Genomic DNA, 20324 nt, shown 5'->3' with positions numbered 1-20324 from the left:
TTATTTCAGGCAGATATTTTTAATTCCTGAATTTCTCAGGGTGAGAAAATGTGGTACAACTGGGAATGTCCTGGCCCAAAGTAAAGTTTAAGGTGGAGAATAGTTGATGTGATGATAGTGATTTGGATGTATATTCATTCAGCAAGCGTATTCATTGGCTGTTAATGACTCTTAAGCATTATTTTAGCTCTGGGGCTAAATTAGTGAACAGAGCATTAAAAATACCTGCCTGTGTGGAGTTGATGTTAAAGTTGGAGGAGAAACAGACTGTGAACAAAATAAAAAATGGTTACTGTTACACGTAAGAAGACAGTGAATATCGGCGCGGAGCCAGCGATGCCGACGGGGCGCTAGGCTGGCGTGCGAGAGGCTGCTGTGGTGTTGGACGGGGGCGTCAGCCCTGACCAGGGCTCAGCGTCCGGTCAGCCCGGCGGGCCTGAAGACCCCTCCCCAGCAGCATCCCTCTGGTCAGATCCCAGGCTCTCCACCCACAGTCCTGGTCCTGTTCAACCTTGCCGAGTACCTCAGGGTCGCTCGCGCCTCTTGTCTGTGGCACGCTGCTCTCTTTGTCTGGAGCTCCTTTCTGCCGTGTCTTGACCTGTGTGTTCCCTGTGTCTCCTCTGATAGACACTACTAGGGATACCAACTCACGTATTTGTTCTCATGGGCATCACCCTTTCGTGGATTCTCACTGACAAAACGGTCACCTTCTTGATTTGCTCTCAGAGCACCGTAGCGTTCCCATGTTTGTTTTGCTCAGGGCTTACTCTCGTAAATGTCTGCGTGTTCAGTTCTGGAGGGGACAGGAGTGCGCTCTTACTCATCTTGCGCCTCTAACAGCAGTCGTTATCAGAAGGTGGACAGCTTGGCGGCCTCCACATCCTTCCCAGAGGACAGTCAGCCCCAGCCTTGCTGCTCCCTGGCATTGCCAGGGAAGCTTCTAATCAGTGGCCATGCCTGGGATCCAGTCTTAAAGGTGCTGATTTGATTGCATCGGGACCTCAGCATCTTTCTGGCTCCTTCCAGTACCCTTGGTGTTTATAATGTGAACCCGGATTGAGACCTTGTGCCAGTGACCATGTTGTTTGACCAGCAGTAGTTTAAGGAAGGTGTCATTCGAATGCCTTTTGGTACTTTTTGCTCAGATGTTCACATTCCCAGTGCAGAGCCCGTGTTCATGCCGCTGCCTAGTGGGCACACAGGAATTTTCCTTGAATGAAGTCTTTGCGTTAACACAAGCAGCTTGAGTCAGACTGTTTGTCAGTTTTTTGTTGTTTTTTTTTTTTTAAATAAAAAAAGATTTAAAAGTGAGTGTTGAAGCACAAGACGTTAAAACCAGAGGATGGGGCTTCCCTGGTGGCGCAGTGGTTGAGAGTCCGCCTGCCGATGCAGGGGGCACGGGTTCGTGCCCCGGTAGAGCCCGTGTTCATGCCGCTGCCTAGTGGGCACACAGGAATTTTCCTTGAATGAAGTCTTTGCGTTAACACAAGCAGCTTGAGTCAGACTGTTTGTCAGTTTTTTGTTTTTTTTTTTTTTTAAATAAAAAAAGATTTAAAAGTGAGTGTTGAAGCACAAGACGTTAAAACCAGAGGATGTACGCGCTATCCATACTAGTGAGCAGAGAGTGTTTCAAGTAACCAGCTCAACTGATGGACACTACTTTCTTGTTTTCTGTTTTTGGCTTTTAGGTCTGAAAGCTAATAATGTTAACTACACGGTTCATTCAGTCAGAAGAGCTCTCGAAAACACTGCAGTGAAGGCTGACAATATAGAAGTGTTTGCCCAAGGACATGGTATTATTCAGGTATTGTCGTTTGTACGAAAAAAACGGGTTGTAAATCAGGATAATATTTTAATGATTACTGGATAATACTCCTATTATAATGATGATTGAGTTTTTCTAATTGATTATATGCCAGAGTAGTCTCTGAACTGTAAGCAGAGGGTATGAAAACAAATTTTGTACTTAAGACAGATTGGTGAGGCTAAGGTGGAGAAACATAATAGACATAGGACATGTAGGGGGTGGAGTTCACGGCAGAGCAGCAGAGGGCAGAAGCCGGCCAGTCAGTAATGGCATGTGGAGGTTTCCTAGCTTTGTCACTTGGGAGTAAAGAGGGTGGAGTGGAAGGCGAGTCCAGTGGCTAGACCAGTGTTTTGTCCAGTGAGGTAGAATTGTCCTCCTAAATGGGGTTTCCGTGTAGGTCAGAAAGGCGGATGGAGAAACGGACTTTTTGCTTGTACTTTGCTACAATGGAAAAGAAATTGGGGATCTGCAATAAAGTACTTTCTTGACCCAACCGTGTATATCTTACTGTTTGTATTCTCTTAATTAGGTTGATAAAGCCTATGACTACCTCGTTCAGAATACATCATTTGCTAATAAGTTAGGTTTCACTGTTACTGTTGGAAATAACCGTGGCATCTACCTCCGAGATCCTGTTCAGGTGGCTGCACCTTCAGATCACGGTGTTGGCATTGAACCTGTATTTCCAGAAAATACTGGTGAGTAATAACCGGACAGTAAGCTGATGTGCTCACATTTATGCTTTGAATGAATTGTACCACAATAGAGAAAATGCTGTTTAGGCTAATGTTCTAAAGAGCCCGTGCCTACAGGAATTGACAATGTTATTAATTTGTATTTCATAGAGGTGTAGGGGACACTGATGGCAATTAGGGATCCTGATACAATGGCAGTTCGGTTGGCAGTGTGTCTACCAGAAAAACAGTAGCATGGGCCTTTAGGGACCTGGAGCTTTTATTAAATTGTGGATAGTAAAGCATCAAATTCCTTTTCTTTCCCACTTTTACTACTTGGGTGTAAGAGTTTTTGGTTGGAGAGTGGGAAGCAGAAGCAGCCAGGCAGAACCCCAGCCCAACGACTGTGAACAAAATTGTCATCACTGTAAACTTAGGAGTCTTTTCTCTTAGTCAGATTCTGTTAACTGTATGCAGTAATGAAAAATATTCACTAAAATGGTTTGTGTTCAGGTTGTAGCCAGCCATGTTGGGTGAACACATGAATGGATTCCGAGCATCCTAAAATAAATGCGAGGGAGGTTCTGTGGCTCTTTTATGTAAGCTGTGTTTCGGGAGCCCGTGCCTACTGGATTTTACAGCCAACCACATGTATCTGTGGAATTTTCTTGACAGACGACAGAACGTTTTAAAATGGAAGAAAAGGAAAAAATAACTAATCTTTACTTTTTGGTCTTTTTAACGCCAGAAAACTCTGAGAAAATATCCCTTCAGCTTCATTTAGCTTTAACTTCGAATTCATCATGGGTTCAGTGTCCCAGCCATTTGGAACTCATGAATCAGTGCAGACACATAAACATACGTGTGGATCCCAGGGGCTTAAGAGAAGGATTGCATTATACAGAGGTATTTATTGGGATATCTTCATTTTTACTTTCTTTAGTCTTTAAAATGTGTAGAAGCCTTTGTGTAGCAGTCCATTTCCCCATTAGTCTGAGTAAGTCAAGGGTTGTCATGGGTGTATTTGTCCAGGCTGTTTGCCATTAATTATGTGGCCTGACATCAGAAAATTGATGCCAACTTGTACTTAGGACCTTTACATTTTAATCTTAGATTAATTTATTCGCTGAGTAGATTCACCCTTTTTTTCTTTTATTTTCTCTTTTTAAAAAGTCTGTTTATGGATACTGACACTTATTCCTTTTTCAAGGTATGTGGCTATGATATAGCATCGCCTAACGCAGGTCCTCTGTTCAGAGTCCCAATCACTGCAGTTATTGCAGCAAAGTAAGTGCCCAGTTACCGATAGCTTGCTGTTACGTGTAATTATGTAATGGCTCTTTATGGAAATGGGGTGAACTTTTAAAGGATCCATAGGCCAGAACCAGGTGACTAGGTTTTGGTTCTGTTCCTTGCTTAACGTTCAAGGTGGTGCGTAGTCAGTCACGGTGTTCCTTGTTCACAGTGAGGATAACTGACAGCATCTGTCACCTGCCCTCCTTACACCTGATTCAGAGGCTGTTTTAGCCTTCATCCGGCCTGATGCCTCGGCAGTGTTTGACAGTGACTTTGTCCCCTCCCACCCCCGGCCCAGATTCCCCCCTTATCTCTGGGATTACCATTATCTCCTCTTTCTTCCGCTTTTCCAGTGCCGTTTCCAGACTCTTCCCTTTCCATCTTGTCTTCTACCCCAGAACGAAGGAACTCAGGACTGATCACACTGCTTGCTGTATAAAGTACCTCAGCGGCACGCCCAAGGATCGTGCTGCTTAAAATAGCAAACAGTGGCCCTTCACAGCCAGTGTTTCCCGCGGCTCCATCACCAAATTACACGTTTCCACGAGCTCACCAATACTGACCCCCCCAGTTTCCTCAGGACGGGTGCATTTGCACAGCTGATTTCTTTGCTTCAGTTTCCTGTCCCTTAACTTAATGACCAGGTGTGTTCTTGGTCATCTCCGGGTGAAGGGAGTCCCTCCCTGCCACTTCATGGCACTTTTCACTTGCCTGTGGTGCAGACTTTAGCTAGTGTGTTGTCATTTTTAATTCACCGCATTTGACTGTGAGCCCACAGAAGACACGGGGACTGCATCTTACGTGACCCCATATGGAGCCCATTGTACAGAATGTACGAAACAGATTATTCAGTACATGAAAGGCAAGATGGAGATGAGAGTTCTGGAAACAATAGAGAACTCTTGAGTTAACAGCTTCTATTGAGTTAGTCGCACAGTAATGTTTAATATGCAGTAGGTCTCAGCCCATATGAAACATGGGATGAAATTGAGGAGGTAACAAGTGACACACACGTGAAAAAATTGCGGAACAGTTAAATTCTCAGCCGCACATTCCCTAGAAGTCCCGTAGGAACTTCAACAAGGTAATGTACAAGATTCAGGAGTGGGCTGAGACCTCATGTGCTTCAGGAAGCTTTCCCTGACCGCTCCTCATGAACCAGGAACCTTGCATCTTTTCCACTAACGCTTCCTGTCTCCCCAGAGAATATTACGTTCAACGTCCCTGTTGGGTTTTCCGTCCCCGCTAGATTGGCTGGGGAAAAGGAAAACATTATATTCATTGTTGTAATTGTAGCACCTAATAGCAGTGCCTCAGGTATAGTAGGCACTCATTAAATGTTTGTCATACTGACTAGAGTTTGTCCTTAGTATGTACTTTAGGTTTCTGGGTTGGGTAATTATACATTTGACCTTTATGTTTCACTGATCCCTTACAAAAACTCTATGAAAGTACTTTCTCTTCTTTACTGTGTCATTTATGGCATGGGTGCATTTTGAAGCTACGAAAGAGGTTAAATTTAATATCAGTCTCAACTATAAGGCAGTATCAGTGGCACAAAACATTGCCTTTGATTTTAATATTTTGGACTCACAATAGTCCAGATTCTGGTAACTGGAAAATCCTGTGAATGTTGTAGAATTCCTTTAACCAAAAAAGAGGGAGCTGTGTGTCTGACTTCAGACAAATTATAAAGCAAACAAGTAAAAAGCAGAAAAAGCATCTCCACAGTGTATCTCTGCTAACATGTTGCAAAACTGAGATGACATTGTGCGTACTGTTTTGTTACCAGCTTTTAACTCCCTGTGTTCATTTCTCATGAACTGTTGAAATCTAGAGTACCAGTGGGCTTATAATATAAAGCTTTTTAAATGAGAGTGTCATGTTTAATCATTTATTTTTATTAATTTTCAGAGTAAATGAATCAACCCATTATGATCTAGCCTTGACAGATGTACATTTTAAACCTGGTCAAATTCGAAGGCATTTTATTGAGGTTCCTGAGGGTGCAACGTGGGCTGGTGAGTATAATTAATGTCTTGTCTTGCCCATTTACCTTTATGTGCATTCTATCTCTGCTCTGGTTATGACCATATAAAGTTCATATACCTGCAGTAGACTTTTCTCACAACAGTAATAGCTGTCTGGCACTGCATTGGTTCATATGTCAGTCATCTATCTAGGCCAGGGGTCTCCAACCCCTGGGCTGCGGACCCGTACCGGTCCGGGGCCCGTTAGGAAGCGGGCCGCACAGCAGGAGGTGGGCGGCGGGCGAGCCAGCGGAGCTTCATCTGCCGCCTCCCATCGCCCCCCATCTGCTCGCATCACCGCCTGAACCGTCCATCCCCAACCAACACTCCCCCCCACCCCAAGTCCATGGAGAAATTGCCTTCCACGGAACTGGTCCCTGGTGCCAGAAAGGTTGGGGACCGCTGATCTAGGCTATCTTAAGATGTTTTAATAGTTAGGATTTTAATTTGGTTCAGAATAATGCCTTCTCCGTTCACGATCAGAGTCAGAGTTGCATCGTGGTACAACTCAGGGCTTCCACTCACATAGGCCCAATGGTTGTGTAACATGTAACTCTAATAAAACGTGTGCTAATCATACCAAAGAATAAAGATCTATAGTTAATTCATATTGAACATGATGTCTGTTTACTGGTAGATGTCAGTGATTATAATGCCCTAATTATGATTTGTTTAGGTTGGGTATTGAAAATAATTAGTTCTTTGGTTTTTTTGTGTGTTTGTTTTTTGTTTTTAATAAGAATTGATCAGATCATCCAGAATAGAAGTAGCTCAGAGCATTTAGCAGTCTTTGATTAGATATTTACTGTGGGAGGTGGAGGGGGTGGGAGAGATGTTGGTCAAGGGCACAGACTTTGTTATAAAATGGAAAAGTTTGAGGGATCTAATGTCCAGCATGGTGACTGTACTTAATAATACTGGGTTGTATACTTGAAATTTGCTAAGACGGTAGATCTTAGATGTTCTCTCCACCAAAAAAAATTGGTACCTATATGAAGTGATGTATGTGTTAGCTAACCTTTTTGTGATGATTGTTTCATAACATATACATATTCGTCAAATCATCACGTTGTACACCCTGAACTTGAAAATATTATATGTCAGTTGTTTCTCAATAAAACTGGGGGGGAAAAGGGTCAAAGCAGGGAAAAAAAAGAAATGCACTACAGATGATTCCTATTTCAAATACTTTGACATATTGTCATAACACTAGATTCTGTATTCTTAGCAAGTGATTAGGTTCCCAGAGCCCTGTGCCCACTTGATCTTGTGAAGCAGAGAATTAAGCCTTGCTTCGGTTCCTTGTCTCAGGGCCAGGTATTCGCGAGATAAGCTGCTGACCTGGCTTCACGGTGATCCTGGCTCATGTCCAGCTCCGCCGCAGAGCACAGCTAAGCATATGTAGTCCTGATAGTCATACTTTCCAGAAGCAAACAGTGCAGATAAACCAGGAGCGAGAGACTAGGAAAAGTTATCAGTGAAGTTGGATAAATGGATACTAATGGGACTTAGGCATGCTAACAAATAGAGGTTTCTAAAATTAAAATCCTCTTTACCAAGAATTGATTGGTTTTTAGCTGAAGCAAGAGGAAAGGTTGAACTTAGTAACAGAGAAGGGAGGGATTTTAAAAATTACCTGATTCGGATAATTGTGTGTCCATCTGTAGACAGCTTGCTGTTTCCTGCTGTTTGCAGCGTAGCGGTTGCTTATTTTAGTCCTGATATATTTATTTTCCATAGCTAAATTTTCTACCCTCTCAATCTTTATTAATACTCGGTCAGTTCATTGTTTTTAAAGAAATAGCAGATTTCATTTGAATATACCATTTCATTCTCTTGATATAGTATTTCCCCCTAAGTAGGCACTATGAAAGCCATTTTGTGTCCATTTTAAATCTCGTCAGTTAAAATGTTGCTTCTTCCCTCTCGTTGTAGAGGTTATGGTGTGCTCCTGTTCTTCTGAGGTGTCTGCCAAGTTTGTTCTTCACGCAGTGCAGCTTGTGAAGCAGAGAGCCTATCGAAGTCATGAGTTCTATAAGTTTTGTTCCCTTCCAGAGAAAGGAATGCTGACTGAATCCTTTCCTGTCTTGGTAAGTGTTAATTAACAGTCTGGAATCCTGAAATAGTTTCCTTTCGTTCTGGGTGTGGGCTAAGACTAAGTATTTGAATTTGAATTTGATTTTATAGTTTGTATTCAGAGCACATTGGGACTGTATATTTTATTAATGCTGAATAATGTGGAAAGATAGGTCGTCTTACTAGGATACTTGCAACCAAGTTGAGGTAAATGTTAATCTCTTAGGAAAGTGCTGGTCTGCCAGATGCTGACGCCTCACAAAGTGGACCCTGGTTGAGATTGTCTCCTCATCGTACAGGAGATTATTTCCATGTTTAAGACTTTTCTACGTGTTTTCTACTTATTTTAGTTACTTTATTAATGCCCTGTTGCTAAGAATCCATGAGGTTAATTTGCTTTGTAGGTGGAACTGCTGCTCCTGCCTGCAGATTAGCCTGGCAGCCCTCCAGGCGTATCTGTAGTGTTAGAAATGGTGCCTAGTCCTTCCTTCTAGAAGGTGAACACACTGATGTTCCTTCTTGAACTTGCTACTCAGTGTGTTCAGATGGCTGCCTCATCTTCCCTGTGTCGCTTATGTCTCTGATAACTTTGACTTGTGTCCTTGTATGTGTTATAGAGTAATATGGTTCACTTTAAACTTCCTAATACACTGATGACTAGAAAACTTAATTTAAAACTCAGTGTTCAAAGAACAGCTTTTGTTTTTACTTTTTTTAATAGGAAGAAACATGTGAGGGACCATAATTTCATTTGGCTTTGGTTGCCAGGCAGCTCTTGAGCCCAGAACTCAGCTATGGCTATTGAATATGCCTCACAGAGTTGTCATACCCCTTCTCTTGTCATTGTTCTTAATTATTTTTCCTTTGGTCCCAAGTTTTTATTCCAGTTTGTTCTCACCATTATTTTATTACATGTACTTCAGAAGCTGCCTCAGACCTCTTACGACAAGCAGTTTAGGATTATGAGTAAATAACTGTGTATTTAAATACCTGCAGTCTGTCTCAGCAACTGTGATTTGTGTAACTTCAAGCATAGCTGATGATAAGTTTCTTTGAATTTTCCTGCTGTACAAATAGAAAAAGTTTGAAAGCATAGAACTGCTTTGAAACACCTATTTATGTTTTGTAATTTACGCATTGATAATTTCATTTTTCTTTGCAGGGTGGGAAAGCAATTGAGTTTTGTATTGCTCGTTGGTGGGCAAGTCTTAGTGATGTCAATATTGATTATACCATTTCTTTTCATGGGATAGTATGTACTGCTCCTCAGTTAAACATTGTAAGTTCTACATTTCCATCATTTTTAATGTCAGTTATTTGTGTTATTGTGAAATAATTTCAATGGTTGGGTTTACATTTTAATGGGGAGATTATCTATGGTTCTGGAAGTAACAATAGTCTTTGTTCATAGGTGCTTATAAACATTGTGTTTGACACATTTAGGTCCAAGTATTGTTTAAAAATGCAGTTTGTTTTCAGTAGAGTTTGAGAAGCTAATTTGATAAATATCCTTTGTAGCATGCATCAGAAGGAATCAACCGTTTTGATGTTCAGTCCTCCTTGAAATATGAAGATCTGGCTCCCTGCATAACTTTGAAGAGCTGGGTCCAAACACTGCGGTATCTTCAATGTTTTGGGGCTGCAAATGTTGGGTATCAGTGTGATGGGGGTGGGGGGATGGGCATCTCTTCACTCTTTGGAAAGGGTCTCTTTTATTTTTAATCATGTGAATGCTGGACGTGAAAATTCAGTTCATGACTTTCCAGCCCAGGGAACCTGGTGGGTCTCTGAGAGGCAGCCGCAACAGCAGCTTCTGGCTTCAAGTAACATGTACCTAGAGCCCTTGCTGTGGCACCTGGCAGGACCCATCCCGTGATGAGGGCAGGGCTGTCTGCGGTCAGACCCTGTCCTTCAGCACTGTGAGGAATTGTCACCTAGTCCCGGCATCTGATTCTGTTGAGACTGTCAGTTGATGGTTGAAAATGTTTTTATCATGAGAAGATTACCTTTGTAATACTGCAAAATTTAACTGTGTGTATTGCTATGGTTCAGTCAGTAAAGAATTATATAAGTTAATGATTAAAATATTACAAAATACACGGAAAAGGACAGCATCTAGGAATGCTCATTTGTCATTTATTGTGATACGTTATAGATTTTGCTGATTATAGTTTTCTCTCATTTCATTGAACTCTTATGCAATTGTCTGATTACAGCCCACTCAGTGCAAAAACAAAACCTTTAGGATCAAGGGATGTTTTGCCAAATAATCGTCAACTTTATGAGATGATCCTGACTTACAACTTTCATCAAGTAAGTGTTTGTGTAACCAAGTATACCCTTACAAAGAACTCTTGTGTTTTATGAATCATAAAATCAGAAATGGAAGGACAGTGTATTCAGAGAGAGAGAGAGAGTGTGTGTGTGTGTGTGTGTGTGTGTGTGTGTGTGTGTGACATACATATATATGAAATAGAAACAAGTAATTAACCCTGGTTAATTTAGAATTATTCTTTGGGAAATTATGATATAGAACGATCTAAGTACCATTCAGATCTGAAGTCACAGATTCTAATTTAGTGGTGACCTGGCCTTTGAGCCTTAGTTTTTGTAATCACTGACACCTGCCTATCCTCTGATACCTGTCCACTGGTTTGATGTCTTGTCAAAGCCAGATGCCTTCTGATTATGGAACCAGGCCTGATTGCTCTCTGTGAAGCAGGTGTTGGCACAGTGAGACATCAGAATAGCTCCTAGGTTGAATGGGTAGTAAAGGTAGTTAAGATGGGCATAAAAATCAGATCGAAGTTTATGGAGGATCAGTAAGATTTTAGTAAAACTCTTATTGAAGCATAATATGAATTACTGTTGGGGACATAATTGATTTCAGTGGGTTGTCTAATTTCAACTTTATAAAGAAATTTTTAGTTTTATTTAAAAAAACCAGTTAATTAGAGGTCCTGAAGAATAGGTATTGCTTTAGCAATGAATGCAATTAGCTAGGTTTGTGTTTTTTAAACCTTGTAAGAGAAGTACCTTTTATTAGTCCCGAAATCCTGGATGTGTTCTGCATTTTTGAAATTGGTTACTGCAAGAAAATATTTTTAATACTTTTAATGTAAAAGTCTGATCAATAGCAATATTACAGGTCTACATTAGAAATCATATAAACCACATCAAATAATCATTCTTCCCCCCCCACCCCCCCACAGCCCAAGAGTGGGGAAGTGACTCCAAGCTGCCCCCTGCTTTGTGAATTATTGTACGAATCAGAGTTTGACAGCCAGCTGTGGATTATATTTGACCAGAACAAAAGACAGATGGGTTCCGGCGATGCTTACCCTCATCAGGTATGATTTTTAGAATTAACAGCTGTTTCTTGAGCTGATGAAGCCCGGATTCTTGCTCTGGTAACGTGCCTGCTTTTTAAACACCAGTGTGGTTGTGCGTTTAGTACTTGGACACACGGCTAGCAGCTCAGCTGTCTGTTGCAGGTCGGACCGTGACAGCTTTTCAGCCCCACGGTTGGGCTGAATCCGGCTTCGGGGTAAAGGAGGGCCAGGAGGATGCTCACAGACGCTGGCCAGCAGAGCTTTTTATTTTTAGTACTTCTCCTTCCTACCCAGTGCTTGCTCCTATCTGCACGGTGAAAGCAAATCATCCAGGATATGTTAGCCCCTTGAAGTGATCCCAGGTCTGAACTGGATCCAGAGCACAATGACAGTGCCAAGTGTCTTCAGTTTATTAGAACTTTGAAATATGTTTCTTCTTGGTCAGCTGTGTAGTGAGCACTTACTATATGCCAAGCACTGTGCCTGGCACTGTCATTTGGAAGGAAAAAAAATCTTTTAATCATATAATTTATAGAAATCTTATCCCTGATTGAAAGACTGGGACAAAGAAATGAGCTATTTCCTGTAACCTTTATAATTTTATGCTAAATAATAAAAATAATTTACACAGGGTTTTCAGTTAGTCATTCAAGGAATGGTTTCCTTTTTTCCTCAAAGCCAGGCCCTGGCACGTCTCCTCAGTACAGACTGGGTTATTGCAGCCATTCCTTTTGTTGCTTTAAAAAATCTCAGAAGAAACTGCTGCTGCAGCATACAGCCTTCCGTCCTCTTGAGCAGGTTGCCTGGATGGAGCGTGGCAGATCTGTACTCCTTTGTCCCCATTGGCTCCCTGTTTTTCCCGTCTGCAATAAAGGGGGGTGGCATGGTGGTTATGATCTAAAGGTTACCAGTCATGTGCATACAAACACGTGTGTGTGTCTGTCTTAGATATTACACAGCACCTCAGTTTTGCTCATTCTTGGTGTCATTTTATCCGTGCCCGTGAAGACCCAGGAACTAGAAAATCGTTGCCCTTTCCAGTCTGGAGCGGATGCTGATTCAGCTGGGCGCCTAGGAGTGGCCTGTTGTTGTGGGAGGGCTGAGGGCTGAGGGCTTGGCTTGCCTTCAGCGCCCTTATCCTCTGCTCTGGATGTGACCTTGGCCAGCTCACTTTGACGTCCAGTCGGGGCGTTGTGTGCGTGTCATGTGTGTGTCGTAACTTGCACTGTACCTCACGTACTGTAAGCACTCTGTAAGTGGTAATTCTTAACTGTTTATCCTCTGACTGTAATTTTCGTTCATGTGGTAAACCTTACTTTTCCCAAATGTTGTTTTTCTTTTATAGTATTCTTTGAAACTGGAGAAAGGAGATTATACAATTCGACTGCAGATTCGGCATGAGCAGATCAGTGATTTGGAACGTCTTAAAGATCTTCCATTTATTGTTTCTCATAGGTTATCTAATACCTTGAGCTTAGATATTCATGAAAATCATAGTCTTGCACTTCTAGGAAAGAAGAAATCAAGTAACTTGACATTACCACCCAAATATAACCAGCCATTCTTTGTTACTTCCTTACCTGACGACAAGTAAGTGATAACATTGCTTAACACTCACTATCCATCTTATACTCTGTAATCTTTAAATGCTAGTTTATAATATTAGGCTACACTTATACTGTGTTGTCAATTGCCATTTTAGACTAAGGTTATTTCTCCCTTTGGTTTTTGAAATCTTAGCTACGGAAATTATTTCAGAATGCAATTGTTTTGATGTTTTTCCCCCTAATTCTCTTTGTGAAACTTTCTTTTTTGTTCGTTTTCTCTCCTCTTTTGAATCTTCTTCTTAGAATACCTAAAGGGGCAGGACCTGGATGCTACCTTGCAGGATCATTAACGTTGTCAAAGACTGAACTCGGAAAGAAAGCTGTAAGTATTAGGTTTTTTTTTTTTTTTTTTTTTTTTTACACTGAAAGTGCCTGTTCCAAAATTTCCATTTCCTTAAAAATGGAAATTAATTTACATTTCAGAATGAGTAAAAGAGAAGATCTCTCTGGAAAAAGAAATTTAATAGTTTTTTTTCCCCAAGTTGCTAGTAAAGGTCAATTAATATTTGGTTGTATTTTTATATATTTAGTATTCTTTTTCCCAGGCCTAAGTACTTGGGCCTTGAACCTGTTCTGCCTTGCACAGCTAATATACTTGAACTTCCCATGAAATATGTAGATCCAGATCAAACTTGGCTTAAGTGAATGGGATGTTTTTAAAATTAGAGAATTTATAGAGTTTTAACTAACATAATATTGTGGATATAGGAATAAATCAGATCTTCTTGGGTGACTTCTAAAAAACCAGTCAGGACAATTACTACTAATAAACAGTATTTTTTACTTGTACAGATCTTTCTCTTATTGGAATTTTGTGTAGTTATCTACAAGGTAGTTATTTCTTTTGGCATTAAGGTTTATTTTATAGTTTCAAAATTGTGCTTTTTGTTAAAAACATGTTTCTGGTTGTTATATTTTAGAGATAATTGTTATGGTTTGATAGTACCTGTTTTAGTTTTTCCAACTGTTTTCATTACAAATTTATTGTGAGAATAGTGTTTATATACATCTGTCACCCTCTGTCATAATGTCATTTTAGCTCAATGCCAGTAAAAGTTGTCATTCTTATAGTTTTGCATTTCTCTTTAGCATTAGTTCTTACAAAGTAAGTCCACCACCTAATTCTGGAATTTATAAGTGCTGTTATCAAAATGAATAGAGCTCAAACATCTCAACAAGTATTGTCATGTCTTACCACTGTTGAACCAAAGATGGTTTATTAGCTGTCATAGGAGCGTCATCACGTAGGACTTCTGTGCTTAGAACAAGTCGTTTGCCCTGATATTTCTTGAGTCTCATTTCAGTCTGTACTATTTACTTATATGTACTTTAGTATAAGTTATAAGTACTTCAGTATAATAAAGCCTTAGTAGAATGTGAAGTGAATCAGTAGTTACTGGAATTCATAGATGCACTGATTTAAGAAGTCCTGGTCTAGGTCCTTTTAAGTAGGTTTCATTTTCTGCTATGGGGCTTCAACAGTGAGGCTTCTCATCCAGGTAACTTCTGAAGTGTCCACTGCCTGTGATGAGTAAGACAGAAGAAGAGCATTGTTATTAGAAGTATGCTTTTAGCAATTCAGAGATAGTGCTTCCTGGCTGCATTCTTTAAGAGGCAGTTGTGAAATTAAGTTATAAACAGGTGGGATTGACTATAGTTATTACTTACCAGGGTAGATTTTCTTGAGAAAACCTAAAGCTACAGAGTTAAATGTAATTCCCAACACGTTGTTTATTTCATCGGATCTCAGCCATGGTGCGTTTCTTATGGTTCTGGCAGCTGCGAAGGTAACTGTTCCTCTTGCCCCTCTCTGACGTTCCCAGTTCCCTCGAAGGATGCTGTTTCTGGCGCGTGGGTGTGTGTGATCGTTGTGACAGCCTTGAAAATCTGACTCTGCGGACCGTCACCTAAATTTAATGTTTTCAGAACTGTTTGGATAACTAACAAATTTTGCTCTACAAACTTTTGAAATAAAAAGCTGAAAAACATTGACCCTTAGGAATAACACATTTGAGTGCATTTTTATTAAAAAAAAAAAAATGAAAGTGGCAGTATTGCTTTCTTTAAAAGCCTGCCATTTTGATGACAGACCTGACCCTTCTAAGTACTGTGACCCATACAGGTGGGACGGAAACTGGCAGAAAAATAGACAGAGGTGGTATCTCCATCCTGTGTAGATTACGCATGATTTCTTACAGAATGTTGTTCTAACTCCCAGGGGCAGTCTGCAGCAAAACGACAAGGAAAATTTAAAAAGGTACTGATTGTCAGTTCTTTAAAAAGATGTCTTAAAGCCTTATTTGCATATTAGTTAAACTTCTTTTTCTGTCACTATTATCTTTTTTTAAAAAAATCTCTCCCTCAGTTTCCTTTCTTTCAGTTCTGCAGTATAGTGCTTTTAGCTTATCAGTGTTGACAAACTGCTTTCTTAAAGTTTTTTTTCCCTGCCATAAATTGCTTGAAGACCCCTGGTTTATATGTGTATAGAGAAAATTTTAATGCTATTCATTTCTTACTGCAAGTATGACCAAGTAATAATATTTGAACTTCGGCATATCTAAAATCCTATAGAAAGATGAATGATTTTTTTTTAGCTATACATGACAAAACAATTATTTTTGAAGTCTAAAGTCATTCTTAAATTGGATGATTTGATTAATAATGAAATATTATTAAAATATTTAAAGTGAAGTTTTTTTCCTGCTCTTGCATCTTCTTCGTTCTGGAAAGGCAGAGACGAAAAGAGCAATGGGCGTAGCAGAAACAGAAATAAGGACTGTGGCCCCAAATTAAAACTTATACTAAGAGCAGGAGCAGGTTTTAAGACCGTAGCTAGTAAATGATGTGACCAGCTTCTCTGCAACTTATTTGACAATCTCTGATTGACTGCTGGAGCCAAATTTAGTTTGAAAATCTGTACTTCAGGTCTAGTTTAGAGAAAGGGATACGTATTCGATGAGCTCTCTGGTGAGGACCTGCTGACATCATTCGTCATCGTAGTGATTTCTCTCCTGCATGCAGGAAGCACTGCAGGGCAAGAATTAGTGTTTTAAGAGGAAACAAAAGAGAATTCAGTGTTTCTTAATTCATAGTGATGTGAAACTGGGGGCCACCATTTTATAATAGATAAAATGTCTTTATTAAAATGACCTCTAAAATTCTATATGATTATGTAGTGGTAAAGACTTTGTTCAAACAAAATACACCACTGGGGGTTATCTTCCCAGGTAAAGGAATGTCGGCTTCTCTGTAGACCGTATTTCTCACCTGAGCGTCTTTACCCATTTGAAGGCCATGTAAATTCATTTAATGGAATTTAACCAGCATTACAACAAAAACAGAAAATGTCAGTTCATCAGACTCATAAAACTGTAATTTCATTTTATGCACACATTATCTTTGATTCATTTTGAAAATAGCCTGAAAGCCGCTGCTTCAGAGAATGAGGAGCCCACTAGAAAGAAGGTGCGCGTCCCAAAGGCAGAGCTGGGGGTTTTCTTTCTGTTGTACTGTTTGGTGGATCTTCTGGAGTTTTGGTGCCTTTTGTTTGTATTAGATTATTTGAGATAGGAAACTATCAAATGAATAGGAACGTTATTGTTAATTGACGGTTAGTGAAGCTTCTAGAGCTGGGCATCTGGAGTCACTTCCTCCCATTTCTCCCCATCTTCAGTGTAAGTGCACGTGAAGCTCTTGTTTTAAAAATAATCATTATTATATATAGTTTTATAGTCACATTACAAAATATATAATTTATTGCCTGAACAAAATACCAACTTTGTATACATAATCCTCAATGGATTTGTCCTCTGGGTTTCAGTGACTTTTGAGTTGAATGTGTATGTTACCCTTTTTAAAGTTCATTGTAATATGAAAGAATATAGTTATTTTTAACATAAATAGCACTCAAATATGACATTGATTTTTTAAATAGCTATTTTAGTTCGTGTAAATGTATTAAAATTTTGAATTTATGCTTTTTAATCATTTAAGAGCTAAGGGTATTATGTTTTGAACCGAAATTTAAATGGTGGTTTGTTAAATAGTTATTGGTTTGGCAGATAGATTTCATTTTCTAAATATTGTTCAATTCAATTCAAACACTGTTGAAATACTTTGTAATAATGGAGTCATTTTTTCCTTAAAAAATATGCTTACTGTTAAGTGTCTGCTATAGAGAGCTTATATCGTAGTATTTCTGCTCTGAAGATTCTTCTTTGACTGTCTTTTAAGATCATAATCAAGATTTTATGATTTAATGGTACAAAATCATTTCTGTTAAGTGGACCCTATGCTAAGCCCTTGAGAAGTTGAGTTGTAAAAATACTTACTGACAAAAAGAACAGATGACCATGATAAAATAACTGAAAAATAGGGCTTCCCTGGTGGCGCAGTGGTTGAGAGTCCGCCTGCTGATGCAGGGGACACGGGTTCGAGACCCGGTCCGGGAAGATCCCACATGTCGCGGAGCGGCTGGGCCCGTGAGCCATGGCCGCTGGGCCTGCGCGTCCAGAGCCTGTGCTCCGCAGCGGGAGAGGCCACAACAGTGAGAGGCCCGTGTATCGCAAAAATAAATAAATGAATGAATGAACGAATGTATGAAAAATAACTTCATTTCTCTTTTGGTTGGAGACTAAAACAACCATGTCCATAATATTTAGTAATAAGAAGTAGCTCTTGTGCTGAAATATTTTATAGGATAATACTGGCCTTTATAATTACTAATTTGGTACAGACTTACTATATAAAATGCTGATTACAAAATCTTGGTTCCCCCCCACCCCAAGGCCATTCATCATTAACTTTCCCAGTCTCTTTTGCATTTTTAGTGATAGTTTATGGTTGCTCTTATATATGGTCTCTCTCTATTTGCAGATCTTTGTTAGAGTTCATTGTTAATCATCGATTAAGTTTAATGGATTGTTCATTTTAAATTCAATTCTGTTTTCTCTCTTTACTAAAACATCTTAGCAAATGCCTTACCTCTGAGCCTCAGAGGAAGAATTGCCTCACAACAGAGAGACCTCGCCTCCTGAGGTTTGTCCCTCTCCCTGCTCAGGCGAGGAGGAGGGGACAGCAGGGGGGTGCACACACTGAAAGCAGGTGCAGGCACATTCCAGCACACTGGGCAGTACAGGAGCCTGACTGCAAAGGGAGTAGGGCCCTATTAACAGAGTAAATGTTGGAGGCCACTTGCACCTTTAATTCTTAGGTGTGTTGTCTCTGCTAAACAGATGACACTGAAGTGGGCTGTAACTGTGAGAACTTGGTGGTCAATTACCCACTCAAATGTTGCAGACCCTTTTAACTTGGCTTAAGCTCAGGGCAGTGTCCACCTAGCAGAGTAAACCTGGAGAAGGAGCGCAGGATGGGTGGCAGGGACTGGAAGGAAGCCTGCCCATGGGAGGGCTGTTTCCCCTTCCCAGGCTCACACTTCACTGAAGACCTTTGCTTGCAAACTTGCTCCCGGACCTCAAGGGAGAGTGGTGCTGAAATGGCTAAAAATGGCTTTCTGTGGCTCTCGTCCATCAGTGGTTTTCTGCGCTTTAAATGGGTTGTACTGAAATGGTGGTTACTATTTCATTAGAGCTCCTACAACAGTAGCTGCTTATATTTACTGTTATATCCCCAAATAAAGTTTAATTGTGAAAATTGTTAAAATGGACATATTTATGTAGTATTCACACCTCAGGGGAAGATGGGGCCAGTACTTGTTTGTGACTCAACCTGTGCAAAGTTTTTTCTGAAATTATGTGAATAGGGCCTTGACAGCTTTGATAGTGTAATTTGTTCCAATTTTAGAAACTTTGTTAATTAAAACAAATACAAGATTTTAGTTTAGCAACGTTTTTAATGTAAACCTAAAGACAGAATTTTAGAAATTGTCTTAATAAATAATGATTTAATTAGGGACACCTAGTTATTGTGCCAGAAACGGAGCTAGCAACTATAACAGGTGATTTCATTTCCCAGATCCTGCATTACTTTTCACAAGACTCACGTGCTAATAAAATAGACACAAATAGGTGTAGTTACACTTGCTCTCTTTAAAGCAAAACTTCTCAAAAGGACCATCCATACCTGTTTATTTCTCACCTCCCTCTCGGCCTTTACCCTCCGCCCTCCGCCCCCCACCAGCCTTCCCTGCCGCTCTTGCTCTGTCGGCGATCAGCGGCCACTGTGCTGTCAGGTTTGACAGTTACTTCTCCCGCCTGACGCCGCCTTTCAGCTAGCTGTCACTAGCCGCCCACGCTCGATCTTCATGCTGGCTTTTCCCCGGGGCTGCCGTGACCTCAGACTCTCCCTCCACAGTGGAAAGCTTTGGACCATTCCTGGGCTTGCTCTTTTCCCCCTCCCCTACCCCTGCTGGTCTCATTCAGCCCCTCGTCTTAAATACCACCAGCAACCACCATCGGTCCAGCTTTCCCGGGACATCTCATGTCCCTTTATTGCTTCCTTTTCTATAGCCTGTCTTTTAGTTCCAGGCAGTGTCAGGACACCTGGGTCTGTGTCCCAACTTGTTTTCTCTTTTTCCACTTTGGCCTCTATCATCCATTCTCCACGTAGGTAGTATCAACAGTTATTAAAAAAAAAAAACACCAAAAAACCAAAGTGTTTAATCCATACAGAGTTATTAAACAAAAAGCAAAACTCCTTAATCATGTCACTGCCTTGCATACAGCTCTTCCTGTGGCACCTAGAATAAAACCTGTATTTTTTTTTACCCGTACTCTGTCAGCCCTGCTTACTTACTGTGGCCGCTGCCCTTTCTCAGAACCTAACCCTGTGCTTGCTGCACACCCCCTCAGGTTTCTGCAGGTGCTCGTCTTGTCCCCGCACATCTCTTCCTCTCCTCGTTTTGGTTATTCAGGTTCATTGAAGTTTATTCCTTGAGATCACTGAGGCTCCATTAGAGTGTTTCCATGACCACTTTGTCTGCATGGGTCCCCCCTTACCCACCAGTCACATTCTATCCCCTTACTCTATTCTGTTGTCTTCGTATCACGTGTCGTTCCTGAAGTTGTTTATTTACCTACACGTTTGTTGGCTGTCTTCCCAGAGGGTGAAAGGCCCTTGTCTGCTTTGTCCCTCACCTCTTGGGAGCTATTACCTTGCACACCGCGGGAGCTCAGTAAGTCCTGTGGATTGAATGAAGAAAGAAATTTCTCTTTAAATTTAATTAGAAAAGCAGATCTTTTCTTTCTTTCTTTAAAATTTAATTATTTTCTCTTCTCAGATGTAAAATGTGAAAGCTCAGTACATTTTTGTAGTCAGTCTGTCAAGTAAAACTAAGAATACCAAATAACACTTAAATGGAGAAAAGTTTGTTCTTATTTCCTTGTTTTAAAGGAGTTATTAGAAGCATTAGCTTTAAAGTTTGGGAGAAAATTACTTTGATCTCAGATTGGAACTTTAGATGTATTTTGGCCCTTAGAATCTGAAATACAGTGTAGTACCGCTCAAGTGCAGCTGGTGTTACGTGCTGTTCGGCTATTGAAGAT

General features: G+C 40.5%; 1 protein-coding gene across 1 annotated transcript in view; it reads left to right on the top strand.

The window, feature by feature from the left end:
• The window catches only part of TPP2 (tripeptidyl peptidase 2), a 67764-nt gene that overhangs the window by 36245 nt on the left and 11195 nt on the right, over positions 1-20324 (top strand). The window contains exons 12-24 of the mRNA XM_024754029.1: positions 1689-1804; positions 2337-2505; positions 3230-3387; positions 3692-3768; positions 5692-5798; positions 7743-7897; positions 9046-9162; positions 9402-9502; positions 10100-10196; positions 11096-11233; positions 12561-12805; positions 13066-13144; positions 15041-15079. Coding sequence (XP_024609797.1) covers positions 1689-1804; positions 2337-2505; positions 3230-3387; positions 3692-3768; positions 5692-5798; positions 7743-7897; positions 9046-9162; positions 9402-9502; positions 10100-10196; positions 11096-11233; positions 12561-12805; positions 13066-13144; positions 15041-15079 — 1598 coding nt within the window. The remainder of the gene's footprint in view (positions 1-1688; positions 1805-2336; positions 2506-3229; positions 3388-3691; positions 3769-5691; positions 5799-7742; positions 7898-9045; positions 9163-9401; positions 9503-10099; positions 10197-11095; positions 11234-12560; positions 12806-13065; positions 13145-15040; positions 15080-20324) is intronic.

Source organism: Neophocaena asiaeorientalis, unplaced genomic scaffold, assembly GCF_003031525.2.
Source record: "Neophocaena asiaeorientalis asiaeorientalis breed wild unplaced genomic scaffold, Neophocaena_asiaeorientalis_V1.1 scaffold684, whole genome shotgun sequence".
Classification (NCBI taxonomy): domain Eukaryota; kingdom Metazoa; phylum Chordata; class Mammalia; order Artiodactyla; family Phocoenidae; genus Neophocaena; species Neophocaena asiaeorientalis.
Note: the sequence above shows the minus strand (reverse complement) of the source record. Positions and strands in the feature narration are given on the sequence as shown.